The sequence below is a fragment of the Dermacentor variabilis genome, chromosome 2 (assembly GCF_050947875.1).
Source record: "Dermacentor variabilis isolate Ectoservices chromosome 2, ASM5094787v1, whole genome shotgun sequence".
NCBI classification, from domain to species: Eukaryota; Metazoa; Arthropoda; class Arachnida; order Ixodida; family Ixodidae; genus Dermacentor; species Dermacentor variabilis.
The window spans coordinates 63,898,835-63,921,111 of record NC_134569.1 but is presented as its reverse complement, the minus strand read 5'-3'; the positions used below and the strand labels follow the sequence as shown (position 1 = coordinate 63,921,111).

At 46.7% G+C, this 22,277-nt stretch overlaps 1 protein-coding gene across 5 annotated transcripts in view; it reads left to right on the top strand.

The window, feature by feature from the left end:
* The window catches only part of Schip1 (Schwannomin interacting protein 1), a 138,980-nt gene that overhangs the window by 96,692 nt on the left and 20,011 nt on the right, over positions 1-22,277 (top strand). For all 5 annotated transcript variants that reach the window (XM_075680795.1, XM_075680799.1, XM_075680797.1 and 2 more), the window contains one exon: positions 2,677-3,070. In XM_075680795.1, the coding sequence (XP_075536910.1) occupies positions 2,677-3,070 (394 nt within the window). The remainder of the gene's footprint in view (positions 1-2,676; positions 3,071-22,277) is intronic.

The following is a 22,277-nucleotide window of genomic DNA, read 5'->3' as shown; positions in this document are numbered from 1 at the left end:
AATCTTATTTATAGTAGATAAAATTTACTCGAGTCACGTCACTACAGAAGAATTATCTGCCCTGGCGGACACCAAATGCAAGAAAAATCGCAGCAATCAATGCACTAATTAAACTAATCACGTTAATCAATTCTTGGTTACAAACATTACGGCACATACTGATCTACATACATACATACATACATACATACATACATACATACATACATACATACATACATACATACATACATACATACATACATACATACATACATACATATACGGCACATACATATCTAGATCCGAGCTATAGTTGGTACGGTATCATTTTCCTTAAGGCAGCTCAAGCGCACAATGACACGGACGGCGAAAAGAAGACAAGCGTCACATGTTCAAATTGGAAAGTTCAAGGGAATCGCCGACCTGCCGTGGTTGCTCAGTGGCTATGGTGTTGGGCTGCTGGGCACAAGGTCGCGGGATCGAATCCCGGCCACGGCGGCCGCATTTCGATGGGGGGCGAAATGCGAAAACGCCCGTGTACTTAGATTTAGGTGCACGTTAAAGAACCCCAAGCGGTCGAAATTTCCGGAGTCCTCCACTACGGCGTGCCCCATAATCAGAAAGTGGTTTTGGCACGTAAAACCCCCCTGATTTAAGGGAATCGCCGTAAAATTCTAGCTACCGGATTCAACATTTAGAACTTATATCATGCACATTGAAATAACTGGCATCGAATTATTCGTTCACTGAATCTGATTACGCACGCGGAACCGCAAAGCGCGGTTCACGTCTAACCCCTGTGTGGCGTAAAAGTTATGGCGTAAAATAAAGCTGCCGCCGCACTTCCCTCTTTGCACGACTTGATTACGATTGGACGTAGTCACTTCAGCAGCAGGCGCTCGACAAAGTGCTTTATCACGTGGTATGGCTAAGCTTCTCCGTGGGCGAATGTTTATTTTACCCCGCCCTACGACGTCACAAGGGGTTTGTACCGCGAATTATTCAATGAATACTTTGACACCAGTTATCTAGGTCTGCATGGCCATATTGCAACGTATAAAAACGGAACTAGACCTTTATGGCGGTTATCTTCGACTTTTCAATGTAAGCATTTTCCATGAGGTTTGTAATTAGGCAGGTAATTAGTGTAATTAGGCTAAAAAGTCATTTGAGTGCTTTGGTTGTTCTTGTCAATGATGGCAACATATGATTTGTCTGTAGTGACGTGCAAAGCGCTATTATGTCTGTTGAAGGTACTTTCTAGGTGTGCGAAACCATAATAGTCATGTATGACGAAATCGATCCAGGGACCCCTTTTCAAAAGACCTTTATCGTGCTTAAGTTGCTGTGAGGGCTATAGGCTTTGTAGCCACAGCCTCAGGAGCTTGACAGCTTTACGTTGGCGTATCTTCCAAAGCATTATGTGTTGTGCGCAAGTTGCCCTATGCACTTGGTGGGAACGAAGAACCGTCTTCTGAAATTTTCCATGACGCCTTTATGGTTACGTGCCCTGCTCCATAGTAATTCATTGGGCTCCAGCATTCATTCTCAGCTGCGATGGAGTGTTAAAACACAAGCGATTCAAACTTTTCTATTCCTGGCCGCTCAATTGACAATGCTTTCTCCGGAGCTACCGAGTCGAATGCGCGTTGCCGTTTTTCTCTACTGTAAGCAAGTTTTCATTGGGTTTCATTCTTCGCTGTGCTCTTATACACGTAGTAGCTTCTCTTACTCGGCGTGATTTAGAAACCGGATATGTGTTATGTAGAAAGGCACGAGGCTTTGTCTAAAGCAGGAAGAGATCGGAGAAATCAGACCTGAACGTAAGTGCGGATTAAAACAAAGTGGTAATGCGGATATGCCAAACCTTCCTTCATAAATATCATGGCCTCGACTACAGCCGAATACACTGACCTGCCATACTATCCGAGTGCAAAAAAAAAAAAAAGAAGAACGAAAGGAAAGCCAACACGGTACGACCGTCAGAGGCAAATACCGAAAGAACATCATACAAAGCGACCGATATAAGTGGAAAGCGCGAAGGCGAAACTTGGAGTACCCACATCACGCTTTCCAGGTCCCGTATTCACAAGAAGGTTCTTACTACAAAAACATTGGTAAGAACAGATGCCGGATATTCGTAATGACGAACCTTTTACTAAGAGTACTGCCAACCGATGGCAAAAAACACTTACGAACTAAAAGCTTTGTAAATTTGATCCCACGTCCATTTCAGACCATCGATGAGTGATACCTGTGCATATCTCGTGTACAGTGGTACACTCGCTGCAGTAGATACCGTGCAAGAAAAAAAAAAGAAAGAACGCACAGCGGAGACTTTTCGTCATGCAGCAACACTGTCGAAGTTAGTGCGTTAAACTCTTCTAAGGGAAAGAGTTCAGATGATGTTGATACTCCGAGCACATGATGTGTTTCGAAAGAGCCACGATCCGAGAGTTGCATCCTTTCTCTGTCACATTTTGCTTCCGCACATTATAAACCATACCGTTCTCTGGTAAAGAAAGAAACCCGTGGCCCAGACACCAAGAAAGACACCGCGATACCCAGCTCACCTTTTTATGTTCCCCTTAAGAAACCTAGGGGACACCATTCTTTACGACTTCATCTGCGAGAGGCTCGCTCGCAAAAGCTTGTCGCCACGCCAAGCAGCGGCAATCACGCGCACGTGCGCAGGTGGGCGCTGCCGGAGAACGTGGCCAAGATTTTCGACAAGGCCGAGCTGACGCGCGAGGCGACCACATCTGCCGCGTCGCTGCTCAACTTCACGCCCGAGAAGGTGCGCCGTTCGCGGCTCTCCCTGCCGCCGACATCGCCGGCCCCGGCGGGGGGAGCATCGGGCAGGCACGCCGACGGCCGCCCGCAGGCCTCGCGGTCCGGCGGTTCGAGCTCGGCCGCCGCCGGCGCCAACGGCGGCGCGGAGCGGCGTCGGGGCCGCGCGTCGCTGTCACCCGAGCGGTGCGGCGACTTCGACGTGTACAACATCGAGACGAGCATGCCCACCATCGACTGGGAGGCCATGGAGCGGCACCTGAGCCGCGCCGCCAAGGAGGACGACTGGCTCGCTAGGGTGAGCACGTGGCATTTTACTACAATCCCTCCACTCTTCTCGAGCTCAAAAAAAAAAAAAAAATGAAATTTTACTTTACAGATGGTTGATATAACGATATTGTTACGTTGTTGTGACAGTGAAGAACCAGCCAGTACCATAAAACTGAATTATATTCCGAGGTGTCACGTGCCGAAACCGGCGATCATGAAGCACGCCGTATAGTGGAGGGTTCCCGGTTAATTCTGACTACCCGTGGTACTTTCACGTGCACCTAAATCCAAGTACGCGAGCGTCCTTGCTCTTCGGCCCCATCGAGATGCAGACGCTGCGGCTGGTATTTATCACGCGGCCTCAAGCTCAGCAGCGCAATGCCACAGCCACTGAGCTATACCGCGGCGGGTACAGCGCATGCAGGAACTGTGGATCACAAATCTAATTCTCTACTGGGCGAAATTGTGCGCCCTCTTTCGACCCCCCCCCCCGTCCACTCCAGAAGAAGATAATAGATAAGTAATGCTCAACGCACCACGATAGCGGCGAGCACAATAGTCAGCCGTCGAGCGCACAGAAGTAACTGTCACAGTGCATCAGGCGACGGTTTTCTTGCTTTCCATTGTAAAACGTGTACATGTCGGCCATGTCGCCCACTTCTAGAAGATACCACTGTTATATGTTACCACTGTAGAGAAGATAGGGATGAGCGCGAATGTCTAAGACTAATTAATAATAGAAACGGAGCACATCCTCTCGGCCGCTGACCAATGCATCAGCAAACCGTCACTGTTATTGTCTGCGGGAGAGTTGGATTACTTGCGCATGGCATAAAGGCTGAATCGCATTTTCCATATGTCATTTATATTTTGCTGTGTTTTCCTGTTGTATCGGTTTTAGATTGTTTTCATGTCGTCATGTACGTAAGTGCATCCTCATGGTTGATATCATAGTGTGCACATGGTTGTTGGGGGTAAAAGTATGACCGATCCAGGAAGTAAAATTTTCGTCGTTGATAGCGCTTGTCTTCGTCTTCGTTTCTTCTTGTGTCCTTGTTTTGTTGCGCTATGCAGATACCTTTCAATGATGACCGGCCAGATCTTGTGGGTGAAGTCCACCCGCTATTTTCACATGTATCACAGTACATTCCGAAATAATGGCTCGCGCTCGTTTTTTCCTCAGGAAATCTTCAACAACAGCCTTGCATCGCGTGCCCCCCATGTGATTAGACAAGGCTCGGTCCCTACCCAATCTGCCACTTCATTCGAGAAAATAAATTTGCCAGACGTCACACCACCATTTAACGGCGAAAGATACATTGCCGATCATTTCAATGATCACTTCTGTAAGCTAGACAAATCCCTTGCATTGTTGTTTTCTCTCAATCGATATGCCCAAGCTATAGGACGTCCTATGCCCCGATTTCTCACCCCGTGAGGTAGTTTCTATACAGTCAAGACCTATGACCGGACGAAAGAACCCTAGTACGGATGATACATCTTTATCTTTAACAGTACATTGAAGAACTCGGCGAATATACTTTGCAAAAATATTGAGTGCATCCTCTCACGTGAAAGTGTATATTGAAATTTTAAAGATAGGGCGTGTGGTTCCAATTTATAACGGAGACAATAGCAAAGACCTTCAGAATTGCATCCCAATATTTATATTAAGTGCATTTGTTACTATATTTGAACAACTTTCGACCAAGAGATCTTTTTTCATTATAGATAAATATAAAATTATTTCAGGTATGCCGCATGGATTCTGTAATAATAGGTCCATGTCAACAGCTGTAACAGGCTTTACGAACTTGTAAATAAGGTTTTAAACGACAAGTGCTGTATAGTTGGGATACCTACGGATATAAAGCAAGCCTATGAGACTGTAAATCATAAAATCCGGTTGCAGAAGCTTGAATAATACGGATTCAGAAGCCTAGTTGCTCAAGTTCCAGAAAGCTACCTATATGGTTGACAGCATGCAGATGGTTAAAGTGTGAGACGCCACATCAAGCCTTCGGCCAGTAACTTGGGGAGTACCGCAAGGTTACAATTTAGGACCTCTGTTCTTTTTCTTTGTTTTTTATTCATCAACTACCTGCTACCTGCACTTCACAATTGTGATATTATAATGTATGCAGATAATACCATACAATGTATTATTTCCTGGTCGTGACTCATGTCAGTTGCAAAACTTAGCTAATTCTCATCTTAACAAAATGTCACAATTGTTTTCGGAAAATCGAACCACGTACTTGTTTCAAAAACAAGTACGTGGTATTTTCCAGCCGACAGCCGGCCCAAAGGAGCTCGATTTCGCTATATCTGGCCAAAAATCCAATCTACGACGTTGTCGAGCATAAATATTCAGGCATTGCACTAGACTCTGCTCTAAATTGCAGTGGCCTTATTCACCACGTCCGCAATAAATTAAATAGCGCATGCTATGCGATGTTGAACGCCAGAAGCCATTTTTCTCATGCACACACTTACAATCATACGCTATTCCATATTTCACGTTCACATAATCTATTGCGTCGAAACATGGGTGCTTACATACCAAAAATTTCTTGAGTCCTGTCATGAGAGCTCTTCGCCGTCACCACAAATTCTAAGCCGCATGAAACAGCAGACACCTCTTTTAAAATGTTGAACATCATGCAGTTTTTTCAAGCAAGAGACTAAGATTACTCCATGGTGGAAAAAAATAAAGTACTTCGATATAACCTTCCTTTCCCTTTATCCTATCTTATTCGGCCTTCTCGACAGATATGCCGTCTAACATGCGCTTAAATTTGCCGTAAAATCACAATATATTTGGTAAAAGAAGTATTCAAGAACCAAGAATTGGAACAGCTTACCAGTAGACGTAAAAGCGGATTAAACGTTTACCCACGCCGCTAAGAAGTTATTTAGTACTGGTACACACATCTCTCCAGTAGCTTGTTATTGTTTATTGTGCGGGTATGCATTGACTTATTATTATTATTATTATTATTATTATTATTATTATTATTATTATTATTATTATTATTATTATTATTATTATTATTATTATTATTAATTTAATCTCGTCATCATTTATGTGCACTTTAGTATGTGTGACAGATGGCAACTGCTCTATTTTGCGTGTAGGAAATAAACTTAAGTCATTTTGATCGATGTCTTACGCCGAGTGATAAATCGATAACACTGACACTCGGGTGACAGACGGTCGCCGTCAGGAAGCACAACATGCATGATAGTATCAGTACAACAGTACCCTTAACTGCAGTAACAGTTCAATGCAGTATATACTATTTGTACCGGACCAGGCGGAAAGTACGCATCCCGTGCACTGTATAGTCTCACAAGAATCACGATACGGCAGTTCACAGGCTTAAGTTATACATATACGATGATGTGGACAAACGTAGTGCAACAACAGGTGCAGATAATGTGTCTCAGATATGCACGCGTGTACAATGGCTATGCGACAAATAGGTAGGTATAGGTAGGTATAGGTAGGTACAGTCGGACTCAAAAAGTTACGGGACGCATGTTCCACGACAAAGGTGAGCTGCTAGACGTTAAGCCTTGGCTATTCTAATTAAAAGCGAAGCTTTCTTTGCCTGCCCTCTCAAGTTTGGCGTGGCAGTATCAGCACTTGATCCTGCTGTTTGCTGTTGGTATGTTTCATATCAGGTCATTGTCGTTATTGCTAATAGGATACCTGGCTAGGCGGACATTAGAAGCAGAAAAAAAAATATAACGATAATTTCGCTCATCAGCTATTCAAATAGCTGTTCAATTGCTAAATTTAGGACAGTTGATTTAATCGCGAAATCGAAGCCAAAGAGTGGTGAAGTCATGTCTGCTTAGTAGAAATCTTCCAACTATAGCACCACTTTCGAGATATGTGAACTTAGCATTTTCTACGAAATTCATAAGCGTTCCGATTCGCAGTTTCTTGAAAGCGTGCGCCTCTAACAGTTCGGGACAATGTTAACTGAAAACGCCGAGGAATTCGTTAGCACATTTTGCGGATGGCTATTTCAAAAGTGGTGCTAGTTATAGGATTTCTGCTAAGTAGACATGACTTCACTCCAATTTTCCAATTACGTGTGCCCTAAAATTAGCAATTAAAGGTTACGTAGCATATATTTGTAATTAGTGGCATTGCCGTTGAAAGAGGTTTTGATGCTAATGTCCGCCACACCAGGTAGCCTATCTGTAAGGACGGCAGGATCCCAAATATGCCAGTTTTGTTTATTCCGCATAAAAATAAACACCTGGCACATGTATGCTGACCGACAATGTAGCTACAAAGCGGCGCCTCTGTTCCATGTAATAAAAAAAAATCTACATCAAATCTCAACATACAGTGCCTCTTTACAGGCATCTCTGAAGCACATCGACCATTTAATGTAATAGCGCCTCGTAGGCAACGAATTCCTTGGTTTACTATGCTTCCTTCACTAAAACAGGCATCGACTCACTAGCCGTGCGGTACGTGCCATCGGGTTCGTGCCAATTCTCGGAATATTCTACAGAATGGGTATGTGACTCGCCCACTGCGTTAGCCCGGCTGATATGGTGTTCCGCTGCTGAACTCGAGGTCGCGGATTCGATCATAGCCGCGGCGGCCGCATTTAGATCATGGCGATGCGAAAACACTCGTACATACTTAGATTTAGGTGCAGGTAGTCGAAATTATTCCGGAAATACCCCACTATTGGGCATGCCTCATAATCAGATTGTGGTTTTGCACGCACGTACGTAATGCCCCAGAATTATCATTTTTTTTTTATTTCTAAGGTATGTGCCGCTGTTACCCAAGAAGTACGGAATCATTAAATATATAATTAGACGTGCAGCCGACCGATTGATGCAGGCCGTTCACCGGTTAGTATGAGCAGCGGCGATTGACAACGGCGGCTGGCCTGCCGCGCAGCATACCGTTGTTTGGGCCCGAAAGCCTGGAGCGTTCTTTTTCTAGCTCATGTCTGGCCGATCGTTCTTTTCATTGGTGCCCATCGCGATCGTCCGCTACGAGCGCCGCTACAGATAAGTGTCGTATTAATCTGCGCATATACACTTCTCATCGTCATCACTCCCTCTATGAACATCATAAATCACCTTCGTCCTTGTGCACATCGCTGCCTACAGCGAACAACGGCTGACGCTGTAGGTTCGGCTGATTTGGTGTACGCGTTTTGGCATAGATTGTGAGCGGTTTATTGCACAAGCATAAGGATTGTATGATATTTAAACTCTCCCATTTGTGGTGGATAAACATGAGCATTGCATGAGATTACACGAAGCGTATGACGAAAGTTGAGCGCACAGTTGAACGCATCGAAGTGCCCTATAGCATTTAAATCAATTAAGCCTCGCTTCACTTAGATCCTAACGTGTGCGTTGAATCTACATAATTTTTAATGGCTCAATGTATAAATCAATCGCAAGGCCCACTACAGATTGATAATTTGAATGATCGGCTATGTGCGAAGGCTTCGCGGGCATTCAGCTGTTTCTCATGTTCCGTGCCCCATAAACATTTATGACCGACTGCACACAGAGTTCGCAACGCAAAAGCGAGAGAGCGATGCCAAATAGTGTATCGAGCAATGTCCGTGCGGGTCATTCTACACAACTACCTACTTTGCCCAGTCTCCTTACTTGCTTTGGTTAAAGGCATGGACGTAGTCTAAACGTTATTTGAGCACTCGTAGCGGCAGTAAGGCGCTAACAATATATATATATATATATATATATATATCGCTGTTGAGAACGTTATACTCCGAGCGTATTTCTTTTAACCTCGTATTGCCGTCGTTTTGTTTGTTTAATAACCGTACACAAGCGGGACCCGTAAAATAGGTTTTACGTTCAATATTGTTTTGCAATTGTTAATAGTCTGATAAGATTTAAGATAAAGGGCAAGTCATATGAATGAATTCTTTCATTAATTGTTTGCGCACTACAATTCCACTGCACTGCAAAAGTATAAGGTCGAGTTTGAGCAACTTTGGCGTTCGAATAGTATATAGCACTCTTCTTTCATGCACGGAACTGATATACATATGGGCTACATATACATAAACATATGAGGAATATTACGACAACCGCCTCGCCCGCGGTGAAAATTTGCCTGGAGTGGGGCCATATAATCGGTATTGACAGTGTCGCTCGAAGACGTAGCATTGAAAGCGACGTTAATGGTTTACACACACACACACACACACACACACACACACACACACAAACACACACACACACACACACACACACACACACACACACACACACACACACACACACACACACACACACGCACACGATAAATGCTGAGTCCTCAAAAATGGGCAGTCTTCTGCCATTCAAGGCCGGCCTTGAATGTGTGCAGTCACGATCAGCTCAGGTGCGTGGAACTCACGATCAGCTCATGGGTTAAATTGTGGAACTCGTTAATCACTTGAGAGCAAAAGACCATGATATCTCTTTTCATTAGATACCAGGCCATTGCGGTATCATTGGAAATGATGACGCAGATAAGGCAGCTCGGACGTCAAACAAAGAAAACCGCTGCGTCCCCATTCCGCTCTCAAGTACCGACGCTGCGATACAACTTCGCATTCTAGCACGCGCACTCTCCTTAGCCGAGTGGAATACCGCACATACAAGGCGCACCATACCGCACAGGCTAAACCTTCACTGCAACTCAGACCTCCGGCCGGACTGCACCGACGCGGAGCGCCTCTTCTGTGTCGGTTATGGCTGGGAGTTGCCTTCACGAAAGCTTGTTCAGCACTAATTAGAATGACTGATAGTCCTGCATGTGATGTTTGCGGATGTGAGGAGAACATTGACCACTTATTGTGCCACTGTCCTCAATTTCAAGCAAAAAGACAACCTTTGTCCAATACATTGAGGAAACTAGATGATCGTCCTCTGAGTGAAGAGACAGTACTAGACCACCAGTCCCCACCGATCGTCGGCTCAGAAGGCAGTGAAGTCACTTTTGTGCTTTCTGAGAACGTCTGGTTTGTGCGAGTGGCTTTGACTCAAGTACTGTCCGTGCACGTCTCTATAACCTCTCTCTCTATCCCTTGCCTCTCTTCCACTTCTCCCTTCCCCCGGCGTAGGGTAGCCAAACGGACTCTTGACTGGTTAACATCCCTGCCTTCCTTATATCCCTCTCTCACTCCAGCAATGAGGAAGTGGAAGCAGTCAGTCGTCACACAAATCAAGCTAGCCCGCGCTAGAAAGGAAACGGATGACAAGGGCGTTCTGCCCTCTATGGACCGACCTCACGAGGTTCGCGAGATGGGAAAGGTCTGCACGCCAAGGAAAGATGTGCTTTCGGGCGGAGGACGGGCTTCCGTTTGTAGGGATTGTTTGTTTAACCAGAAGAAACATGAGAAAGGGGTGCGTGACGCACAAACGAAGCGCACATGTCTGAGGGCGATAAACTCCAGCGAAGCAGGGAGCAGATATGTGTACTCTGCCTTGCAGAAAGCGGAGGCCAAGGAAAAAGTGGCCAGCCTGACTGAGATTGAGAGTATTTAGGTTGAGCACTGACTGGGTGCGTTATCAGACGCAGTACAGAATACCCCGATAACGTGCTGCGTGATCGCGATGGGACAGTGTTATTTTTTTAATAAACGTAATTGGTGATACAGTTACAATACGACGAACACGTGTAAAGAAAAAACACAGGACGCACTCTGAGCTACCTGCAGACGTTTAACGTTAACGTGGTCGTGTATAGGTATATAGTACAGTTCGTTCATTCGCTGAACGCTTGCCCAAGGAATTAGTAATTAAAACGGAAATATCTTCATTCCTCTGTCCGTCCCCTTCGCTCGACTTTATATCACAATTGATTCCAGTATTGTAGCATGATTATATGTTCGCTTTATTTGCTATCGTTATGAGTGGAACTTCTCTCTTCCTTCCTACCCAGCTTCATTAGGACCCACACCAAGAAAGCTTAACGCTATTGTTCAACATCGTTAATTCAAACCATTATGAGGAGGAGAGAGGAGGAAATAGAAAGAGAAGGTAGGGATTTTAACCAGAAATGTGTCTGGTTGGCTACGCTACTCTGGGGGACGGGAGAGAGGGAATAGAAAGATGAGATAGAGGGAAGGGAGGGGGAGGAACGCTCGCGCGTGAGCTCGCGCGAGCGAGCTCACGCGCGAGCGCACGCACACGGAGCTCGCGCAAGCACACGGAGTGCTTGAGTCAAAGGCGTTCACATAGGCCAGTCGCCCCCAAGATCGCCCTCAAGACAAAAGGGCCTGCACAGCTTTGTGGGCCAACGAGCGATGGGGATGGTCTGCAAGCAGCACCTGCACAGACTACGCCCGATCGTCCAGTCGTCGCAATGCGATAGATAATGTTTGTATTTCCGACTGAAATCGATGACGTTGACACAATAAATGTTCGATGTTCTCTTCGACGCCGCAGACGTCACATGCAGAACTATCGGTCAGTCTAATCAAAGTAATGTACGCCTTCGTGAAAGCCGCTCCCAGCCACAGCCGGTACAAAAGCGATGCCTCACGTCGGGGAAGCCTGGGTGGAGGTCGGAGTTGGAGCGAAGGGTTCAGTTCGTGGAACCTGCTGCGCCTTATATTTGGGGTATTCCACTCTGCCAAACCATTATGCGTCCACAAATAAGTACCGATCTCCTGTAAGGATGTTACCAACAAGCGCCATCCACAAGCCTAACATTTACTTTCGCTCTCGCAATGACATATTCAAGTATAGTTTTTTTTTTCTTCGAACCATTCAACTCTGGAACTGTTCGCCTGATAAAACGCCATCGCTCACTTTACAGGATTTTTCAAAGTGCATTGCATAATGTGTACTGGAGATTATCGGTTCTAGCATGGTGAAGTGTGGAAGAGGAAGACGTTGATTAACTCGTGGTGCGTGGTCGACCGGTGTTCAGCAGCTGAGAACTGGCCTGTTTTCGTGATCGTATCAAGTGCCTTGCAGACTCCACTTAGAAGGACACGCCGTCGCAAATGTTTCCCTACTTGACAGTGCTTTTTTGATGGCCGTTTTTCTGAGCTGTAAGTTGCGCTTTTCCCCGCTCTCCTGCATGCGTCAATTAAGAGAAAGGCAATACCGCATCTTTTCCCTGCGCATACGCTCGTCAAATTAGACGTGCGCACTGGTGCACGCTCGGCTAACCGACATCCCCGTCTTCGGTTGCATTCGTCGCAACCTGGGACGCATGCTGCCTGTCTGTCACTCGTCCCGGAATAGGAGGCGCGCCGTTTCTTCCGTTTCAGCGGCGCACTGCGTGGTGGACGTCATCCTGTCGCGTTCGCGTCGCTGACAGAGCGCGCCCGCCCTCGAGGACAGCGCATATACGCGTCGGCTCCCACCGAGACCGCGCCCTCGTTTGGACCCATTTGCTCGCCTGTTGAGGGCTTGAAGCAGCCGAGCCCCACCGCTGCTGTCGACGCGCTCCCATCGCTGTTTGCGCTGCCGTCGATGCTCCGCCGAGTATTCCTGAAATAAAAGAGTCCGGAATGACGTTACCGTGTTGTCTGTCACCGCACCTATATCCGCTGCGGTGTTACGGAGAAAAGGACGCAGCAGAAATCGGAGAAGCGATAAGAACGGCTACGGAGAAAAGCGAGCGTCACGACAACAAAATCCGTTAGAAGAATGGCATAGTAAGAAGAATGGGGCGTTGGCTCGTGCGCGCTTGTAAGTTGGCGAGGGAGGTCGTGGTTGTTTCGGTTTTGTTGTTGCTGCTGCTGTCATAGTTTAAGCTTGGTTAAAACTGCCTTCCCGTGGTAATGAGAACGATAATTAAGGCGTCGTGGCGTCGTGGACGTCGGGGCAGTGGACAGCGTGCCGAATAAAAAAAAGAATAGTAAGACTTGCGATTGTTTGTCATTCCAACGCAGGAAAAAGTGATAAGAAGCGGCAACATCCGCATTTTACTCCTGGGTGCAGGAGGACGACTTAGAAGTCCTGTTCGGAAAAATATTTTATAAAATAGTGAGAAGTCAGAGGAAACGTTAACGTTTACTTGAAATTGTGTTTCTTATTTTTGCTCATAAATGCGTGCGATAGCAAAAAAGACACGATTGCGAATTGTATTGAATATGAATCTTAAATCAAGAGAGAGAGAGAGAGCGGTTACTTCAAAGCAGGGAGCTCTGCGATATTTTCTACACTACACTCTGGAAGGGAAATTTTTGTACATCAAACGACTCATGGTTGTAGCAGCGTACACTGTAGAGAACACAATCGTAGAAAAATAAATAATGTTTAATAAAGTTGTGGCAGGGGTGGGAAGGGGAGGCAAGGGAACTATTTCTTCGCTGCAGACGCCGTAACTGTCTGGCTCGAGGCTATATACGCCTCAAATATTGCGTATGAGTGCATCTATCAGGCTTTTGGCGTTCCCTCTTCGAAGCATTGACCGAGGCCAGTAAGTTTCAGCGACCTGACGAGCCAAACTGACGCATCTGCATGATATGGCCGATGGCCTTAATGGTACAGGCCAAGGAAGAAATTCGTTATGAGAGCACTTTGGCAGGAACGCACAAAACGAGTAACGCGACACGCTGTCAGACACACAGTTGGGTGCCGTATTTTCATCATTCATGGCCTCGGACGCATAAAATATACAGGAGGGGTCGAAAATTACACGCTCGCCGGACAGTTTCCCAAGTCCGTCCTTCTATTCGCCTCGCCCTAACACTATCCGAGAGCTCCTTCCCGTCATCTTCGCGTCCACACGGTGTCCGAAGACAGACATCGGCGACGGCTGCAAAGATCCTTGGCGGGAAATCTGCGACGACGAGGCTTTCTTTTGTTGTCGTTACCGCGGCATCTATTCCCCCTGGCTTTCCCCTGCGGGTCCGTGATATTTTTATGCCCTTCTATCGGTCATTAGGAGCCTCTCCGAGCGTCGTCCGCAAACAGTTGTACACACACGCTGCCGCAGCCGTCTATCTTATCGGTCGTGCGAGCCTCTCGGGACACTATCGCAGCGCGCGCCGTGGTTTTCGGCAGTGTGCCGTGCATGGGAGCACAAAAACGCTTCCCGTGTCCGAACGGGCCTTGAGGCCGGACCCGCTTATGGACTCAGCGAGGCGTCGTTGCTTTGTCCCCGTCTGTTCTGTCCGGCCGTCCCATGGGCCGATATGATGCGGCAGCATTGAACCCTTAGACCGACGTCGTGCGACCGTGAGGCCCTTTATATCGCAACGACTGCGTACCTCCGAGGATTCTGCTCGCTTGGTGATTGTAGGTTTATTTGGTGTTCATACGATTCATTCGGCATTAGACGAAAGGAAGCGCCCGTTCCCATTGCTCCGTAGAGGTCACGAATGAGCGAGAGCGACAATGAGGCAGCCACAACAGCCCGCCTATACTATAATAATCGTAACTCATTGTCACACAGTGGTGGTATACATAAGTCTCTCGAGACGTCGGTATTAAAGCAAAGCTTTCGTTTCCTCTTCCTTATTCTATTGCTGCTAATTACTTCAAGCCTCCATCTTCCTGCGAGCCTCTTTGTTATTCTTGATTTCTCATTAAAATGGTAGCATTGCAGCCGCATTTGGCATTCATCTGTAAAGAACATGTCCTGTAGAAATGGTATACCGCTGAGAATATGGTAGCGCTGGCACCTACAGATTTTCCCAGTAAAAGCCCCCTCCCCCCCCTCCCCCCGCCACTGCATCAGAGTCGACATAATGCCCTCTGGGCTGTTGTGAACCCGGGTTGCGCTCCTGCTCAAAAAGCTCTGCAGAAGCAGCAGCGAGCGCATTTTGTAGTCACGCGCAACAATCCAGAGGGGTGTTCTCCCCCTCCAATGGGAAGGTCTATTTGAGGGGCAGATATTCTCTTTGGGCAGCGAATTTAAGCAGTCCTCCATCACCTTTAATCTCGTTTCTCGCTTTCAGTGGTCAGACAGAGAGAATGCTCTTCAATTAAATACAGATAATTGTTCAGGCGTGTATAGCTGTAAGTACCTACATGCTAGAGAATGGGATCGGGGACAGAAAGGTCGTAGGAATAGGGCAGCGAAAAAATAGAGACAGAAAAAACATGCAAAACAATATATGATTATGGCGTGTACTGGCGAGATAATTGTGATAGTATTGATGTAAACAGGCGGGAGGGGGCTGTCAATTAAGCCGCTGTCTTGAAGGAATGAAATAAGAAAATTTAAAGCTTGAAGGAGAAGGCTCTTTCAGTATTCACCTTCAGTATGCGCCTCCAGTACCTATAGTATTCTTCCTAGATCTATTGAGTTCTGGGAAGCAGACCCCATTCTAATGAGATAGCATGCCCTTTCGTTTCTGTAACCTCAACATTCAAACAAAATGTGTTGCGTGGTTCCTAATGTAATGAAGAGGCAGCGCGACTATACCGGTAGTGCTGTCTACGGTCAGCTTTCAAACAGCTATACATATAGACGCTTTTTCAGTACAGACGCTCTTGGCTTTGTGCCACACACAGCAGTCCAAACTTTTTCTTCTGAATAGCTAAGAACTTCGAAATGTAACTTCCCTTTGATAATAAAATTACCTACAACGTGACTGTGTTCCGATGAGGAGAAAGCTTTAACTGGCGCCCAGCTCCAATTTCCCCATTCATATACAGGGGAGAACCGCAATTCTCTATTTAGACAACCGCTAGACCCACTGCTCAATTAAATTCGTTACACTTCAAAGAAAATGTAAAGTTCGAGCAGCACAGATTTCTCATTTGGGCCCTCCCGTGTTTGATAAGATTAAAGCAAAAAAAATCACAAAATCCCGATATAAACCAAGAAAAACAGAAATGACGCGGTATGTTTATATTTACGTAACTACGCAACAAAACGAATATTGCAACTCCTGCTAACTGCACACTAGACGAAATCGATATGTTAAACTGCAGTCTCAAATAGTGGTTGCGATGGCTACGTGAATTCTGTGAAACTTAGAAGAATTCTGTAATCTACACATACGAGAACTCTCGGAAAGGGACGAGTAATTACTCCGACATAAAATGCTTGCGACTACTCTATTGTTTTTAAATGTGGATTTAAAAAAATGTGTGACACTGCTAACAGGTTTGGTTGAGCTGGACAGTTTGCTACAGAATACCAGCAGCATTGGGAGCGCCATCTCGAGCGGCGTGCCCGAAAACCTCGGTGCCAAGTGAACGCATATTAGGGAGTGGCATATATAATGGAATGCCAAGACAACAAATTTTCCTACTACACCATAGTTTCTTTCTGAACATTAGAATTATAAATTACTCTAAACTTTTCGATTTGGTGTTCTGTCAGAAAATCACAATTTTTTTATTCTTTCTTCGTGCTTCATACTACTATTTAATTTTCTTGTAATCCAAGCGCTCTCCCCAACTTCGTTCGCCATGGACATTTTAAAATAATGCTGGGAGGATGGAGTATTTAAATGTCAGAAAATAAAGTTGCTCCGCTGAAATACAAGTGCATCACACCTTGAGCTATAAAACATGGACTTGACTCGTGAACTACCGCCTCCTGTTTCTCGCGCTGAAGCCGCCTTTTAACTATTTTGGGAGACTCTGGTCTCAGGGAAATACTTTAATTCTGTACGTTGCGTGTTATGTGTCTGTCATGTGGTTTGTGTGTGTCATTTTATTCATTATCGCATTTCATTTATAATCGCAGGAGCATGTTAAGCGTTCCGTCAGCCAAAGATTTCCAACTTTCATTAAATAGTCTCTCTCTCTCTCTCTCTCTCTCTCTTTGTGGTATTCAGCTGTTGCCGTGGACATCCTATTTCAGAAGGCAATTTACTCGAAATCGCCGGAAATGGAAAACGTACTACTTCTGCTCCTCCTATACGTTTACTTAACAATTTTTTTTTTTTTTTGCAGACACAGTATTCCAGGCGTCAGATACCACACGTTCCCTCTGATCATTTACGTGTTTAAAATGAAGATTCGCAGTGCACGTGGTTATAAACCGAGGCGCCGCAAACGGTGCTGCGCATACCGTTGAACTAACCACATATAGTGCATACATATATCTCGCGCTAACTCATCATCGCGCACTTGAACAGAACGCGCACGTGTACACGGCAGTTTCGTGGAACCATCCTGCTGCAGTTACTCTCGTGGTACACCAACTGCCTCCATTTGTCTTCGGGTGCCTTTCACATGCTTGCGGGCGTGGCTAATGTTTCGGGATAGTAAACATCTGGAAGCCGTTGCGTTCACTCTGCCCCTCACAAGCCCGCACACGGTTTTCTTTACTCAAGTGCCTTGGATATAACTGCGTTGAAAGAATTGCTGCACTTAATATAACGCGAGAGCGCTTACAGCAGGCTGGTTCTTCGTTTACATATGCACGTTTTGTTTAAGTGCACGAGGATGAGTTACGGTCAGACATATACACTCGATGTTGTTAGTTCAAAAGCATGCCACGCCTTGGCAGTGCAAGCGCTCCCCGATATTTTAAGTTTTTTTTTTTCGCTCATAAGGGACGCCTTCATAAAAAATGCAAGTGGAGGAGTATCTCGGTTGCACATGCAAACATAACTGTGTCGACGTCAGTACTCTTGGTGGGGAGATCACATATATGACCGACTATACAAGTTTTTAAATATACAAGCGCGCATTTTTATGTGTACACAAATTTTCGCTATACATTATTCTATGCTATCCGTGATAACATTATAAGTACATAGAGGATTGGCGTAACAATAAAGCTTATATGGTAAAGCTTGAAAATAAATTTTAATAGTCGGTGTATTCTGCCATTACTATAGTCCAGAATACTAACCAGACGCCAAGAAGTAATCATAAGGAAAGCACAAACCGGTACACTTCTAACAGAAAACTGCAAACGCTATTTTCATACATTACAAGGTGCAACCCAAGTGCTCCAAATGTGGAGCACACCCCAACAACAAACACGCCCTTCGGCAATGCCCAGCCGCACAACACATAAACAGACAATATATAAACAAGATACCCTCAGCCTTCCAACCAAATTCCTGGGAAGAGTGGATCGCTGTCCGATGGTTTTTCGAGCCACAGTTCTGGAAACCATTGGTGGATTTCATTTTGGAAAACGTTTATTCTCTCCCACTCTCTCTCTCTGCCAATACTAACATATATGGGGCTGAAACTTGGTGTAGGAATAAGAACGAGACTTGAGAAGAAGCGCAAGGCCACGCAGCGACCGATAAAACGGAAAATGATAGGGTACCGTTAAGATAACACTTTAGGAAGGAAAGAAAACGTGGGCAGTTCACAGCCGGTTGAGATTAAGAGGAAGTAGTAAGGCGGGACTGGCGCGACTGGCGCTGAGCCGTGCTCCCTTAAGGGCTGCAAAAGACAGTACCAACCTTTCCCTTCTTCATAAAGAACCACTTCTCTCTCTCTCTCTTTCTCTCTCTCTCTCTCTCATCCGTGATGGAGGAGAAAACCCGTTATCTATTAGATCTGCACAATGGCTACTAAGGGAAGTGAAACGCCGTCAATGGCGGCAAAGGGTTAGGTGATGCGATGAGACTAGGAAATTCGCAGGCATAGAGTGTAGTAGGGTTACTCAACACAAGGGTGACTGGATATCACTGGGAGCAGCCGTCATCCTTCAGTGAACATGATAGTGATGATTACAAAAGCTGTATCTATGCCCAGCTACTACCATTTACTACTCGAGCTTAAGAAAAGTGCGCTTCAAAAAAGATAATAATAATAATAATAATAATAATAATAATAATAATAATAATAATAATAATAATAATGTTCTTATTTGAGGTCATTACGATGTTGCAAGTTGTACGGATAAATCCGAACAGCGTATTGTTCATGAGTGAAGTTTATACTGCTGCATGCGATCAGTCGTCCTTCTTTCTCAATACAGATATCCCTTTCGATTCTAAGCCCAGACCACACGTACGCTTGCGGACGCGCGCAAGCTCGCGCTCACGCGCCCACGCATGCGCAGACGGTGCGGCATGGCTCGTACGCGTCGAAACGCGGCGTGATCTCGGGGAACAGCTCCGCTCTGTTATCGAGCGCTTCGGTTGACTCGCGTCGGCGCGCCTAGCTACGCAGCTACGGCGCGAAACGTTCAACTCTCGGTGAAGCAGATTTATATCATGCAAGAAAGTGGTTATTCTTTCCTTTTTACGCTGCTCTAACAGCTATAAAAATATTACAATTACGTTTATATAAATTGAAGCATTTTGAAACACTGTCGATAACAAAGTACGAAGCGGTGCTTACCAAGGCGTCTGTGAGTGAGCCCAGTGAGCGCGCGCTGTCGCGCGTCTTTGTGGATGCAAACCGCCATTACTCGCGAGGCGCGGCAGGCGCTAGGCGCGCGGACGCGAGCTGACGCGCGTCCGCAAGCGTACGTGTGGTCTCGGCTCTAGAGATCATCACTACCGACCTAAATCGGAAGGTGCGAAGAATCTCTGAGCAGATACGCATGCCTTTTGCGGCTAATGTTCCCACTCTCGCGTCCTCTCCAGTGTAACACTACACGCTGGAAGTCACAAAAGCGCTGGCACTGCTCCCTAATCATCGTCGCGAGCATCCGCGACGGACATACTAACCAAAGCCAGCTGAGCCTAAACCAGGGACATCTGGAGACGTGTTTGTTGCTGTCGGCGTGGCACAGGGGCCACCTCATGCAGCAGTGGCCTTGACAGTTAGTTTTTCGCAGACACGACAAGGATGTGCCCTCTTTCCACACGTGCCCGTACCACGTGCTTCGTCGTGTCGCTTCGACCTGCCACCTCCTCCACTTTACTGCTGGGGGAAAAAAGAAAAAGAAGAATAAAGGAAACAGTGGACGACGGCTCGAATTTCTAGGCTTGAAGCAGCGAGCGCGAGGGCCGGAGAGCGTCTATGTAGCGGTCCTTCCGAGCGCGACGTCGTTCCATTCCGAGCGCGTTCTTTCATCAGGCGGGCGCGTCGTCGTCCAATTGAAGAGTCCGCGGTTTTGTGTTTGGCATTCTTGGAGAGAAGCCAAGGCTGTGTTGCTTGCTGCTGCTTCTGCTGCAGCAGCGCGCGGGCTTAGGAGAGGAGAGAGATATGTGCTTGGGGGGGGATGCGGAGGCGAAACCCCCGAGCCGAGCGCTGAGCGAGAGGAGCATTTGCAATCGCTGGTAACTTTCAGCGCGCACAGCCAGCAGCCTTCCCTCTCCGAACTCGGGCAGCGCCTTCCTCCACGTGATTCACGTCCGCGGAGGGTTTCCTTCCAGGGCTGCATGACGGCGAGCGCGCCGTGCTTCAACGTCTGCCGCTGATCAGTCAAGCCGTCGTCGAAAGACTTGGCTGCGGGTGCGCGCGATTCCGGCAGCCTGCGCTGCGCTCCGTTCACTTGTCTGCAGCGCGAGTGGTGGTTTGTGTGTGCCAAGTAGTTTCGTTCCGCCGGTCGGACCTTGTTCCAGGCTCGGTTGTGGAAGCTGTAGTGGCAGTGTTTGCACGGAGGAGGGCGGATGTGACGCCGCGCGTGTGGAGGCGTGGTGAAGGCCGGCGTGTGTGCTTCGGGCGGAAGGCTACACCGGGGCGCCCAATTTCCGGCAGACTTGCCGTTTCTTGCGCGCGGGGCTTCGATCCAGATTCTTCAGAGTGACGTTGTCTTCGGTGCTTGCGAAGGCGTAGGCACACTGCGACGTCTAGCTCACCCAGGGAGCTACCCTTGTACATGGAAGCCGGACTCTTGCACAGAGCGAGCGACCAGAGGGTGTAAGGAAATGAAGACTCGTAATATTATCGCGGCAACGAAGAATGCTGACTTCTAAGCGGTCGCTTGTTGTCCATTGCCCGGGAGTTCATGTGCTGTTTGTGCCAAGAGACACTTTCACGCTATAAGTACAATGTACCTCTTCTCGGTCCGAGTGAGGTGCTCGCCGCCTATACTAGAGGACAATAACATGCATGCTAAAATCATGCGATTGTTCCGGACTGCGTTGCGTTTTGCAGTACTTCGTTAATGGCGGCACGTTTGACAAGATAACCCTGCAATCGTCCGCCAGTCAAAAGTAATTGGAAGTGTCAACAGAGAACGTGCCTCACATTGTAACTCCTCGGCAGTGTGCCCGCCTCGACGGCCGTGCCTTCCTGAGAGGCTGACTCGCCAGGATGTCGATACCTGCGTAAACTGTCGCCACAGCAGGGCGAGCCGTCTGTTGACGAGGACGTGCATCTATCACCCGTGTGACACATGCCGTTTTTTCGCTCGACGACGCTGTCGCAGCGCGCCGGCGTCTGCCGACAGCGATAAGGGAAAGCGTTCCGTCTACTCGAGTTCTGTGTCCGCGTTGGCAAGCGGCCCCACCGTACATATTCGCTCGCCATGGGATTCGGGCCGCGGACGGAGGCAGCGACGATGACCTCCCAGGACCCCGTGCCCTTGATCTCAGTGGAAAGCTGCCAGCAGGAGTCGCGAGGGAAGGATTCGCCTTGTAGACCCAAGAGAGCCCCGGAGGAACTGCGCGGCCTTCTGAGTGATGTCGTGTATGTGTCCTCCATGTACCAGATCTGCTTCACTGACGTTGAGTGTCACTCATCTGACGAAGAAGGTGGGGAAGAACTCGAGGAGGTGAGCGGACTGCGCGTGATCTGCGCAGCTAAAGCGGTTTCGTTGAGTGGTTCTCATCACTTTGTTTTTCTTGCTTTAGAAAATAAGTAGGTCCAGAGCAGATATCCCATCAGGCCGCATTGTCGCGCTGCATATAGGTTGCGACATCTTCTCAGGGTTCTACCATAATTTCGGGTAAAGTTAAGCAATCGTTACGCTGCCCGTAAAACTCATAATATATATATATATATATATATATATATATATATATATATATATATATATATATATATATATATATATATATATATATATATATATATATATATATATATATATATATATACAGACTGTACGCATGAGATTTCTATCTTGACAGCTTCAGACAGTGAGTGAATACAAACACGAGATACAGCATAATGCATGCAGTTTGGAATACAATTCGTACAATTTTCCTGCCCCCATCCCCTCCTCTTCCCTCTCCCAGCTTTATAGTTTGTCTTCCGAAACTATCACTCTCGACAATGAATCAGCATAGTGGAGGACAACTATAGGAAGCGAAGTAATGAAAAGAGATATCTATAATGGAGGCTATAGTCTCATATCGCTGATATGAAGGAAACGTAGTTTTCCGAAGTAAAATATGGCGACTAAGTAGTCGCCATATTTTATCGTATACCATCGT